The sequence below is a fragment of the Sceloporus undulatus genome, chromosome 1, assembly GCF_019175285.1.
Source record: "Sceloporus undulatus isolate JIND9_A2432 ecotype Alabama chromosome 1, SceUnd_v1.1, whole genome shotgun sequence".
Classification (NCBI taxonomy): Eukaryota; Metazoa; Chordata; class Lepidosauria; order Squamata; family Phrynosomatidae; genus Sceloporus; species Sceloporus undulatus.
The window spans coordinates 69,586,464-69,600,534 of NC_056522.1; the positions used below are offsets into that span (position 1 = coordinate 69,586,464).

At 41.7% G+C, this 14,071-nt stretch overlaps 1 protein-coding gene across 1 annotated transcript in view; it reads left to right on the forward strand.

The window, feature by feature from the left end:
* Window positions 1-14,071, forward strand: part of PCNX2 (pecanex 2) — a 152,839-nt gene that overhangs the window by 67,256 nt on the left and 71,512 nt on the right. The window contains 3 exon segments of the mRNA XM_042446562.1: window positions 196-288; window positions 4,316-4,466; window positions 12,016-12,157. Of these exon segments, the coding sequence (XP_042302496.1) occupies window positions 196-288; window positions 4,316-4,466; window positions 12,016-12,157 (386 nt within the window).

A 14,071-nucleotide genomic window follows, 5' to 3' on the forward strand; every position in this document is an offset into this window, starting at 1 on the left:
AAGTTCCACCAGTATAATTTTAGCTTGAACACTTGAGTAAGTGTTGCTGAGCAAGTGATTGTGGGAAATATACTTTAAACGAATGACTGATATAGTTATAATGGAACTGTCAACTGCAAAGGATTGAGTAGTTTAATTTCGTAAGTGAAATTGGTCTTTACTTGAGTTTTTGTATTTCAAAAATTATGTTCACAGAGGGAGACTTTGAAATCAGATCTCATTGTGTGCTCTGTGGCTGCCGTGCTATCATTTGCTGTCAGTGCCAGCACTGTTTTCTTGTCATTAGGGGTAAGTATTACAACTTTTTTCTTTTACATTATTTCCTAAGATATGTCTGTTATTCAGTGCACTGAGATGTTGTAACAGACTGTTACAAAAGAAAGAGCAATAAAAGAAATATTTGCTTATGAATCATATAAGACGTTTCATATCACTTCATATATACAAGAGTCAAAGCATGAAAATGTAGTAAATGAATACAATAATACATTATGTATTATAATATATTATAACAATCTAAAAATGCAGTCAGTGTGAGTGTGCATGGGGGGGGGGGTAATAGTCCTGCACTTTAAATTGTTTTAAGCACATATTTTTTGTGGTTTTTTTGGGCTATGTGGCCATGTTGTAGAAGGGATTATTCCTGATGTTTCACCATCATCTGTGGCTGGCATCTTCAGAGAATGCTGACCTGGAAGAGAGTGGGTGTATATGTATATAGTGTGTGACCCTGGGTAAGGAGAAGTGATTCCCATGTTAATCTGTGTATTGTTCTGTTGTTGATGGCTAGGCCTCAGGGTAGGAGGATCTGCAGGTTTTAAGCAGCTTTCAGAAAAGTTTGAACAAAGATAGAATGGGTTACTTTACAAGCAGAATTAATGATGGGATAAGTCCAAATTCACCAGTGTAAAGATCTACATTGTGGATGTTCCACTTTGTTGACACAGTACATGAGTAATAGCCATAGGCTTCATTTGGACATAATAGTATAATATAATATGTAGTATAAAAATGATGGCATTTATATACGCTACCGTACTGATGGTAGCCTGTTTAACTTAAGCCACCTAGGGCCTGCACTAAGACTCTAAACTATCTAGTCTGTGAGCTGCTTTTTGCTGACGATGCTGCCCTCGTTTCCCATACAGAAGCAGCTCTGCAGCGCCTAACATCTTGCTTTACTACAGCTGCAGAGCTCTTTGGACTGGAAGTCAGTCTGAAGAAAATGGAAGTTCTCTACCAGCCTGCACCACAGGAAGAATACTGCCATCCCCACATCACTGTAGGCAAATCTGTGCTTAAGTCCATTCAACCGTTCACCTATCTGGGAAGCATCATCTCCTCAGATGCCAAGATTGATAAAGAGATCGATCACATACTAGCAAAGGCATATAGCGCATTCGGAAGACTTCATAAAAGAGTCTGGAGTAACAAACACTTGAGACGAAGCACCAAAATCAGTGTGTATAGAGCCATTGTATTGTCTGTTCTCCTTTATGGGTCTGAAACGTGGGTCACCTATCGCCAACACCTACGACTCCTCGAACGCTTTCATCAGCGCTGTTTACACACAATTCTTAATATACACTGGACTGACTATGTGACAAATGTTGCTGTCCTTGAACAAGCAGGGATCACCAGCATTGAGGCCATGCTATTGAGGAAGCAGCTGCGCTGGTCAGGACACATTTCTAGGATGAAGTACCATCCTCCCAAAAATAGTATTCTACAGTGAACTCGCCACGGGTCAGCGTAAGAGGGGCGCTCCAAAGAAGAGATACAAGGACTACCTAAAACAACATCTCAGGCTCAGCCAAACTGATCACCAACAATGGTCCGCCCTGGCCTCGCACCGGGAGGCATGGAGGCACACTATCCACAATGCTGCAGCCTTCTTTGAAAGCTAACGCCGAACGAGTCTCAAAGAGAAACGACAGCGCAGAAAGAACCACAACCCAGAAACATCACCCAAGGAGACTTTCTGCTGTGCTTTCTGCAACCAGACATGTTTATCTCGGATTGGCCTTTTTAGTCATCAGCGCGCTTGTAGAAAGTGCAGGATGAGTCCTTCCTGAATCTTCGTTCGCAAAGAAAAGCCAGAGAGAGAGAGAGAGATAAAAATGATACACAGTAATTTGTTATTACATGATCAGACTTTAGGCTCAAGAACCTCACCTGTCATTCTCTAAACTAGTCAAAAGGAAGAAACTGAAAGCTTGTTCAGATAACTGGATTTATCATTATGGTTTATTATTATTTTACTAAACCCTTCTTAAGATAAAGAGCAGTGTAGGAACTGAACATAACACTAAACCACAGTTAAGTGAAAATGGAAAAGTGACAGTCTTGAGGGTGGGAAATCAGAAGCAAGCCCAAGATGCATTCATGCAATGTTAAACTTTACAGTTTAACATTATTTCCAAATGAGGCCATTATGTGCCATGCCTATGTGCAAGCACCAGCCATGGCCAGAAATGTTTGTTGATGGTGTGGAAAATGCAACATGAAGAGGAACACCAACATGGCAAATTGTTCCGCATATTGCTGTCAATATGTGGAGCATCTGCCATCCAGTAGAAATTTCACGTGACTTCTCCATAGAGGCCATAGCATGAACTTCTTTTGTCATTGGACTTGTTCTCTGACTTCTGTGCATATTTATCACAGATGAGTGGGCTGTGTGGCTTTTACTGTATTACCTTAAGCGTTGCTCCCATCCTGATATCAGGCCCTAGAGGTTTGTGGTATCATATTGTGAAGGCACTCTGATACAAAACATTTTATCTTTTTTTAATCACTCAGCACAATGGATTCCTTAGGCTGTGAATAATAAACAAAATGTTTTGCAGAGGTGGGTGAAATTGTACAGCAACATTTCTTTTCTTTTTCTTCAGTTAAAATATCAGTATAGAGCATGCCCACATCATAAGTGGGTGCACCATCTGTGTCTTTCAGCATATATAGTAGAGGAAATGGCGCATGCACTTGTGGCACATCTGCCGCAACACGGGCACAAGCCCCATTGTTTTTAATGGGGCTCCACCATACACAGTATTTCCCTTAATTGGAGGGGGGAGGGGCAGAACGGATCCCCCATGTAAGGGAAGGGCATACTGTAAATGGTAAATTAAAATATATTATAAAATATGTAAAATGCTATTTGAAAACACTGAAATTCAGGACCATGCCAACAGCTATCAGGTCAGAATGCACAGGGAAGCCATTGAAATCCACCAAGAGAACTTCAACAGGAAAGAAGAAACCTTTAAGGTTTGCAAAGTTTGGCTACTAGTCCTGAAAAACACTAAAATCAAGACCCAGCAAAATGCAAATGAAAGCCACCCAGAGTCAGGGGTTTTCCCAGCAGACAATGATCAGTAATTAAACAGACACTAATCCTCTTTGCATACCCTCCCATCCTGAGGCCATGCCATTCAACAACAGAACAATACACAGATTAACATGGAAATCATTCCTCCCTACCTAGGGTTACACTGTCTGTGTGTGTATATACTCTCTTCCTTGCCAGCATTTTCTGAAAATGCCAACCACAGATGCTGGCAAAACATCAAGAATAAATTCTTCTAGAACATGACCGCATAGCATGAAAAATCCACAGAAAACTATTTAAAATATTGTATAAAATTACCTTCAGGCTATGTGTAATATTGTGTTTGCAAATAGTCCAAAATCAGAAAAAATCTAAAATCACAAACACATTCTGATTTTAAGCATTTTGGATAAGAGATACACAACCTGTATTTGGAAATGCTTGAATGACAAAAATTTCAAGAAAATCATAATGTTTTCAGTTAGTCCAAAATCCTGTCCAGCAATTACAAACATGTAATATGCACTCTGTATGTACTCATGACTGTTACATATTCACAGTCCCTACATAGCTACTGTGTAGAGGCTGTGTAGGCACTTTGAAATTCCCACAGTTAATGCCTATTGGGTAGGAGCCATTATGACTGACTGGAGTCTTTTCCTCTGCCTCTTAGGAAGCAGTTGGTTGCTGTTTCCACCCACCTTCCTTTCTTAAGCTATCTCTGGCACAAGGGGAATTTGCAACAGAAACCCTGTTTCTGCCTGTTGGAATGGGGATCACTCACAGGAGGGGTGGGAATGGGAGCCAGCTGCTTCCCAAGCAACAAGGGAATAGACCTCCCCCCCCCATTTAATTGTAGCAGCTGCTGCTCAGTAAATGGGGGTTGGGGGCAGGAGCTGGAATTCATAGTAACCAGTAACTACAGTTAATTACTCAAAATACTGTTTTCAAATGAGGTGTTCCTTTCTTTCCCTTCTAACTCAGCGATTTCTCAGCCTTGTGCTTTTTGCTTCAGCATGGACAGTGGGATTTGTAACACACTACATACTTCCTCAGCTTCGCAAACATCATCCATGGATGTGGATTTCCCATCCTATTCTTAAAAATAAAGAATATCGCCAAAGGGAACTGAAAGGTGTGTAAAAGGTTGACTACTCATTCCCAGATGTTTTGCATGATACTGTCAATGTACTGTATTTTATATTAATATTAGTTAGATATTTTTGTACATCAATGCAAATCAGAAGGTATATACAGAAGATACAACTCAAAACATGGAAGTATTGATGTGCCAAAGTCAATGGTGGATGCAAGGAGAGTAGCATACTGTATCAGAGAGCATGCAAAAGCATGAACAACTTCCTCGGTATTTACAAGAACCCTCTCAGAACTTGGCACAGATTGAAAAAGAAGAGGAACATTGATTAGAATAAAATCTGATTAATCTGACTTCTGTTTACCATTTTGGCAACATGGATTCGTGCAGAAAAATTCCAGTGGGGTATGCATTCTGAATAGAACACCATGGATTATTCATACATGCACCCCACTTTGTTTCACAAATTATTTTGGACTTTTTAATCATAGTTTTACCATACCCTAAATTTTATGTTTTAATGAAATACTACTTCTGAGTTTTAAAATGAAATTATATATCTCCTGCTTGGCTGTCATCCAAAAGCAAACAACACAATAACAATAACACAGAGGAACAATGTGGTCCTGTACACATGTGTTCTGAGGTTAGTGAGTATAGAACTGTGTTTCTGATTTGCCAGATTCTGCCCCTTTCTTCTTGTTGATCAGTTACATAACCTATTGGTGACTGTCCCCTTGCTAAAAACAAGAGAAATGTCATCCAAACATGCTGGAAAATGTAACCCTTATTTTTAAAATCAGTTACAGCTTCAGCTGTAAAGACTTGTTTAAGAATGCTCTCATGTACACATCTAGCAACTGGAATTTGTGAAGATTTTTTGCTGTGATTTTGCTACTAGGAGCTGGCTAAGGGGAGTCTGTATTGCAACTTGTCCTGGGTGGGGGAAAATCAAAGAGAAGGAGCCAGAGAAAGTAGGGACCAGAGGTGCCAGAGGCGGCAGAGACAATTTGATGGATCAAGATATTCTCTGTCTCTTTCACATTCCCAAATATTGATCAGCTAGTTCTTACTGGATTTTTACCTCATGTGCATGGAGGGCCTGGACCATGGCTTTTTAAAATTATATCTTACACATTTGTAGTTATCAGAATGGAGAGAAGAATTTATGGAAATATGTTTTAAAAGACCGATTCCAAATGCTGTGTTACATTTAAAGGCCTATGCAGCTTGAGTCAAGGTTATTCGAAGGAATGTGTCACCCTTTACAAGCCCATTAGTGCACTAAGATAGTTCAGAGAGGCCCCCTCTCTGTCCCACCACATCATAGGCTCGTTTGGTGGGAACAAGGGAGAGGTCCTTCTTGGTGGCTGCTCCTAGACTTTGGTACTCCAGCCCCATCCCTGCTCTCCTTTCAGCAGCAGGTAAAAACATTTTTGTGCCATCAGGATTTTTCAGACTGATAAGGGCTGGGCTTTTAAATGCTGTGTAATTCAGATGTCAAGGTTTGTATATAGTTTTTAATACATTTTAATGTTTTCAGTATGTAATTTTTTTAACTTTTAAAATTGTTTAATTGTTTTTAAATTGTATATTTACTCATTTTGATGCTTTTGTATTGTTTTTAGGTTATACTGTTTTAAATTTTGTGGTAGCTACCTTGAGTCACTATATCAGCAGAAAGGCAGGATATGATGATGATGATGATGTTGCATCACTGAATTGCTATAGCAGGATTTTTGAAGGCTCTTTTCATATGATGCCTGAATGATTGTGTTTGCTGACTGCTGATGAAGATGATGCAGCTAATAAGAAATTGATATTACCTTTGATATCTGATTCTACTACAGAGTGCTGTTACACAGTAGCATCCTAGTGGCCTGGCAGGAATGCAATACCATTTCTGTTGGCATGAATAGATATTGTGCTACAGCAGTGAATGGTTGCTTGCTCCCTTTCTTTATAGTCTGTATTCTCTGTTTATGTTCACACTTAATCTGGGCATGTATAGTTATTCTGTCCTTTCTCTTACCTGTGATGATCCATACACCCCTTTTAAAAAAATAACTACCGGTGCTCAATCAGATTTGCCCAGTTGGTGTACTCCAATGATTTAGATGATGGAATAGAAGGCATGCTCATAACATTCAGATGACACCAGATTGTGGGGGTGGGGTGGCAGTGAGGTGGCCCAAAACTGACCAATTTCAACAAGGATAGGTGAAAACTTACATTTAGGCTGGAAAAACAAAAGTCACCAATATAGGATGGGTGAGATGTGGATTGACAGTAGCAACTGTGAAAAGAATCTATGGCTCTTAGTAGATAAGATAAGTCAAGAGTGTACTGTGGCAGTTCAAAAAACCAATGCAATTCTAGCCTGCATCAAGAGAAGCATAGTTTCCAAAGGAAATAGTAGTCCCACTGTATTCTCCTTAGACCAGACCATATGTGGAATACTGTGTACAGTTCTGGGCACCACAGTTCAAGAAGGATATTGACAAATTGGAACATGTCCAAAGAAGAGCAATAAAGATGATCAGGCCTGGAATCCAAGCCTTATGAGGAACACGGTAGGGAATTGGATCTGTTTAGCCTGTTCCCAGAATACTGGGAAATCACATGATAGTCATCTTTAAATATTTGAAGGGGTATCATTTAGAAGATGGAGGGAGCTTGTTTTCTGCTGCTTCAGGGACTAGAATACAAACCGGTGGATTCAAATTACAGGAAAGAAAGTTCTATCTAAACATTAGGAAGAACTTCATGTAGAATAGACTGCCTCAATGGGTGGTAAACTCTCCTCCTTTGGAGAGCTTTTTAAAAAGAGGTTGAATAGGCTTCCTTCAGGAATGCATTAACTCCTCCATAGCAGGGAGTTGGACTGGATGGCCCTTTAGGTCACTTCCATATCTGTTATCAAACTTTAAAACAGGGGTAGGCAACCTTTTTGAGCCGGGGGCCGGGTTGCTTTCCCTCAGGCGACTGGGGGGCCGCGTGCTGGGGGTGGAGCTTCCACCCTCGAGGGGTGGAGCCGCGTGCCGGGGGCGGAGCTTCCACCCTCCAGGGGCCAGGCCTCCCCATCTTTGCCGGCCCCTGACGGGGCCCCAGGCCCCGTCAGAGGCCAGCAGAAAAGCCGGTGGGGGCCACCAGCGCTAGAGGCCTCCCCCTCTTTGCCGGCCCCTGACAGGGCCCCAGGGCCCATCAGAGGCTGGCAAAAAAGCCGGCGGGGGCCGCCAGCACTGGGAGGACTCCAGGGCCGGCCGCGGTGCTGGATGCCTCTTGGAGGACTCCAGGGGCGGCAGCGGGCCCCTCAGAGACCCCCTGCCGCCGCCGGAGGCCTCTTGGAGGACTCCAGGGGCGGCAGCGGGCCCCTCAGAGACCCCCTGCCGCCGCCGGAGGACTCTTGGAGGACTCCAGGGATGGCAGCAGGCCCCTCAGAGACCCCCTGCCACTGCCGGAGGCCTCTTGGAGGACCCCAGGGATGGCAGCGGGTCTCTTAAAGGCCCGCTGCCGCCTCTGGAGCCCCATTTGGGGACTCCAGCGGCGGAAGCAGGTCTCCTAAAGGTCCGCTGCCCATAGCGGTGAAGTCTCGCGCGACCTTTTGTGTGGTTGTGCGAGAATTCACCGCTATGGGCACCGCCATTTTTTCTCCCAAAATGGCAGCGAAGTCTCACGCGACCTCAGGGAAGGTCGTGCGAGACTTCGCCGCCATTCTGGAAGAAAAAATGGCGGTACCCATAGAGGCAAAAAGCCGCATTCGGTGGTGGCGGCGGTAGCTGCCGCGGGCCGGATAAAAAGCCTCCGTGGGCCGGATCCGGCCCGCGGGCCGTAGGTTGCAGACCCATGCTTTAAAACATCAAATCAGACCCTATCTCCAAAATAGAGCCAGTGTGATGTAGTGGTTTGACTGGAGACCAGGCTTTGAATCGGACATAAAAATCATATGAGTGACTTTAGGCAGCTCTCTCTCTCTCTCTGCCTTAGAGGAAGGCAAAGGCAAGCCTTCTGTGAATAAATATTTCCCAGAAAAACCTAGGATAGTGTTACTATAAGTCAGATTTGATTTGAAGGTACATAACAAATCTTGAAAATGTATTCGAGTTGAAACTTCTGTGACACAAATATGCAAAGCTTGTGTTTTTAATTTTCTGCATTGTACTCTCATAGGAAATCTTAAATATAAATGGAAAGAAAGATCACATAGTAGATAATTTGTATATACAAATCTTAGGAGATGATGTCTTAACAGTAAGAATATGTTTTAAAAACAGAGAATTATTCAAGTTCATCTATACATCTCTCAGCTAGAAGCCACCTTGTCTTTGACTATACTTCAGCGACCCTCCTTTTTCTTGGCTCCAATTTAGAAACTTACTTGTCAACTTCTGATGGGTTTGTGTTTTAATCACTCTTAGTGTGTGTTTTTGACATGTTGGAGGATAAGGATGTCAGGGAACAGTGTTCTTTTGTGACCTCAGCCTCTTTTCATAAGCAGCAGACAACTGATTCTCTCCAGAAAACATCCTCATGCAAAGAATTATAAAGTTAAATATGTTTGGGGGAGGACTGCATGGAAATATATCTACAGAACAATTCATTTAAAAGAAAATTAGAGACACCAAATTTTAAATAAAGGAAATTTAAATAAAGCTTGCTGCTCCAGATTATTGGAGAATGATAAAGACAACAAGAAGGAAATTTAGGTATTCTTAACTATTTTAATTCCAGTTGAAAATGAAATCTTTCCAACAATCAGTTCTTTGTAATGGGCTAACATCATGACATTGTATTTATTTATGAGGCAGCTTTCTGATACAGTTCACTAAGCTCTGTCTTTCTAATAGATGAAACTCTTGATACATTCCACTGAATGCTTTAATTTCTTTGTGTGCAGGATTAAATGTTTCCTATTAGAATATTTATTAAATCATTTTCTCACAAAGCTTACATATTTATTTAAGCAGGGATGGGGAAGATGTGGCCCTTCCAATGTTGGCCTTCAGGTATCATAATTTCCAGTATGGTTCAGTGGTTAGATATCTAGACTATAACTTTAATCTAGGGTTCACAAAACAGTTATACATTTATTGGGCCAAACAAAATGCACAAAATACATGTTGCAAGCTTTCAAAGTTTCACTGGCTTCTGCATCAGACACAGATGTTAAAAACCATAGAGGGAAAAAAACACAATATGACAATGTTAGTCACAAGCTTGCATTTTATCAAGATGTTGCTGTTCTCTGTTTAGGTGGTGTTGGGTGGACATCATCTTGAAATGTGTTAGCTTTCCTGTCTGTTTAATAAATCCCATGTTGCAGTTCTTATTTTCCTAGTTTTCTGATTTTCTGGTATTTGAAGGCTACCCATATACAGTGCTATGGTTTGTGATAATGGAGTCTGCCTCCAATCAGCTAGAAAAGTGAAGGGCTTAAAATCTCCTGTAATTTCTCTCCCAAAGTTTTTCCCCCCCTAGGGCTTCACTTCTCAGTTTCAAAAATGGAAGTAGAAGAAACTGGAAACATCTAACAGAACTCAGTGCAAAAAAGAAAGGGCTCAGTTTATGTCTTTTTCAAAAAAAAAAAGGTTTCGTAAAAAATAGCATTACACATTTGGGCCAGAAATATTTATATTGCCTTCTTCACACACTGTTAGAAAAGGACAGTGCATGCACATTAGTAATTACAGATACACAGTAACTATACTGAGTGAAAGCATTGCACATAAGTATATGCTAGCTTATATATAAAGTTAGGATCTATAAAGGACAGTATAGTAAGCAAAATAAAAATGCATGCACATAAGACATTACTTTATACTTAACAGAACACTACTGCATTTGCCTGCAGGGATTTCAAGAAAGTGCAGCTCTAAATTTCACTAATGGAAGCTAACAGTTTATTGAGGAAGAGATAAAATATTATAATCTTTCAGATTTTTTTTCTATACATGGTAGATAGTTTCTTAGTCTCAGCAGTTTAGCAGTGGAAGGAAAACAGACTGTGCAGGGAAATATAGGTTCTAAAAGAGGGGAGTGAACTACATTTCGTCATTGAGCCCCTTGCGAGCCCCAGTTAACACCCTCAGTGTCTAATCTATCTCAACAAGACCTCATCATCATGTACCCACAAGCATGAGCCCTCAAAATAAGGATAAAAATTCAGCTCAATCTGGAGGGCTACATAATTCTAATCCCTGCCTTTAAACCCAATCCCTTGTTTTTATTATTGTGGAGATGTTCCCCTATATGTACTGCTAAAGCCCTAGATTTCTTTTTTTACTTATGTATATTTTTAATAGGTATACGTAACAACATAAATCACAGAGCAAGCATTATAAGTAGGAAAAATTTCTGTGTGTGTGTGTGTGTGTGTGTGTGTGTGTGTGTAAGGGGGAGAAGAAGAATATAGGCCTCACACTCAATCATTTTGGAGGTACAGTGGATCCTTGTTATACGCTGGGGTTTGGTTCCAAGATCCCCCGTGTATAACAAAATCCGTGTATGCTCAAGTCCCATTAAATATAATGACATAGTAAAATGGTGTCCCTAATAAAAAATGGAACATCAAGGTAAATTTATACTTTTTTGGAACATTTTCAAACCGTGTATGCTTGAATCCGTGTATAACAAATCCGTGTATAAGAAGGGCCGACTGTATATCTACAGTAGGCATACAGTGCACCCTTCCCTTACGCATATGCTCAAGCCCCATTAGAAGTAATGGGATTCGTGCCTGCAGCGCGGCGTGGGGTGCATGCCATGGGCGCACCTCCATTACCTCTTCCTAGCGTGCTGAGGCTTCTTCTGCCACAGGCTTCCAGCATATGCTGGAAGCCGCATAAACTGTATTTGCATATAACGCAAGTGCACTGTAGTGCTTATGTAGGCCCAGAACAGACGGACCAAATTAAGCCGCTTTTGGCCACTTTGGAGGCTTGGCGTTCAAATGACACGTCTCCAAAGTGACCCAAAGCTGCACCAAAGTTCTTTGGACCAGAGCAAAAAGGAGCCAGGATAATCCAGCTTCTGGTGGCACAGGTTAGGCCCGGTGTCTGCAGCCCACCTTGGGAGTCAGTCATGTGGTCAGTGGAGTCCTGACCTGCCTGCAGCTAGAGTGGACTTGGGCTGTTTTTTCACACTCCTCTACTCTGGCCCACAGGTGATGATCCATAGGAATGGTGGATCCCTAGCAATATGTTAGGGAGTACTTGTAGATGTTCTTGGAATTCACTCTTGACCAAACTATCATAAGTATTACAAGTTCTTATGAAAGAAATTAGGAGTTTCTCATGACATCCATGTGCATCAAGTGGAAAGTGCTGTTCTGTAATTTTTGGTTAAACTGTCAAAAGTCAGGTTGCCATTTACTATTGTTGTTTTAGAAAAAAAACACTAGCCATATGTGTAGCTTCATTGGTGGTATTGTTGATAACTCCCCTCTGTTATAGCCAATAATTCACTGTCCTTCATTTCCATAAAAATTGTCATAAATTAATAAATTGATCAATGACAGCTGTGCAATTTATGACCTATTTCTTTATATTGCAGGTGTTTTAACAAAGTGATCCTTTTTTGAAAATTTCAGGTGCTGCTCATTTAATGTGGTTTGAAAGACTCTATGTATGGCTTCAGTGTTTTGAAAAATATATCTTATATCCCGCAATAATACTGAATGCCCTCACCAATGATGCTTTTTCAATCAGCAAATCCAAGAAGTTAACCCCACAGTAAGTTGATTATGTGTTATGAAATTATGTGTTATTAAGAGATGGAAAATGTTATGTCTGCACCAGTCTCATGCCTACACATTATGAGATCCATCATCAGGGTTGGATCATAGACAGATTATTAGCCAAGAGCAATGAATCAATAGCTGTGGGGTTAGATAGCAGTATGGACCCAAAAAACAATCAGGACTAATCTTTTACAGTTCAGTTTTGAATAAGAAAAAAATCTCTGTCATTTGTATAATGTATATGAAGAATGCTTTTAAATTATATTATTGTGACCTAGAGTTTAACTGGTGGTCAGTGAGGTTTTCCTGGAGTGTTCTTGTGGTAGGAAAGAGATTTGTACTTCAAGGCTGCAAACACAAATCAGACACCATCTATTAATTATTCAGTGGTTTTTCCTCATATTCTACATTGAAACATGCAACCCAACTTCAGTTAGATGTCTTCTTGGTCATAGGGTAACACTGCATTAATTTATTTGCCTTATCCATGATTTTGTACACTTTGTACTGCCCCCTTTTTTTCTTTTTTTTTCTATTTGCAGTAAAAAAATATTTTAAAAAAAGCACTAAAAAGCAAACCACTAATCAAGATGAAAAGAATAACCAGATTGCCCAGAAATATCATGTTGCTTGACCAGTACTTAGCTAGAACAGAAAGCCCTGTGTATTGCTTCCTGCCCAGAAAAATCCACTGATCAGCTTGGATGGACAGAGTTAGTCCATACAGTACTAAACTGAGAAGGTGGTTCTTGCAGATCAGTACTTCAGTTCCTAGAGGAGAGGTGAACATAGATCTAGCAGCTCCTGACACCCACCAAGCTGACTATACCTAATGATGATGTACTTGGTTTGCAAAAGTGTGCAGTATCTCCTCCATTCCTGTGCCCAACTTTGCAATCTCAGACAAGCAGAAAAAAACAGGTTCATGGGAGGCTACCGCTTTAGCTGGTTGTTTATATTTGGCATGCAATTACCTTCATTTTTAAAATCTTTGTGCACTTTTTGTTTCCTTGACTTTGGCCCTTTACAAACGGGCCTAAAAGTGCGCGCTCCGCATGTGCTAGGGTTAGAAAGGGGCATCCTTTCCGGACGCCCCCAACCCTAGCACGCGCGGAGCACGCACAAAATGGCGGCGGCCATTCCACACGGCTGCCGCCATTACGACGTCACGACTGCGCCACCTCTATACGGGGCGGCGCAGATGTGACGTCGTCACACCGCGCCAGGGTGCATAGTACACCCCTTCCCCGGCCGCAAAAGGAGCTCCGAAATGGAGCTCCTTTTGCCGTTTGCATCGCTGGGCGCAGCCTTCAGACGGCTGCACCCAGCAACGCAGAGGAGAAAGGGGCCAAGTGGCCCCTTTCTCCTCCTCCCCGCCGCCGTGGGGTGTCCTTGGGGCTTGAAGCCCCAAGGACACCCCTTTCCAGGCTGCGGGGAAGGGGCCTTTTGCCGCTTCCCTGTTGCTTTCCTCCATCAGCTCCTAGAGATTGGTCAGATCTCTGCCTGGCAGGCACCACTTTTTACCAATGTCCAGGCTAATTCCCCACATGGAACAGCAGTTATAAAGCTTTTTCCTTCTTGCAAAGTTCCCGATGGGGGAAAAAAACTTCCAGGAATATCCAGAGCAAACAGGGAACTTTTAAAATATGTTTTAAGATGGGTGTACACTGGGACTGGAACTGAGCTGGCTGGACATCATCCAGTCTGTTCACACCAGCACTGGGTTTTGGGCCGTGTGTCATCCGGACCCCCATTCTGAGGATGGGGGAGGCCATTTTATTTGGTCCGTACAGCCAGGGACAAAATATCTTTCTGCGGGGAAATATTATTCGGTGTATATGTTTCATATTTGTGGTACAAATTTCTTTGAGGATGAATAACCTAAGTATTTTAACAAACTTTATAC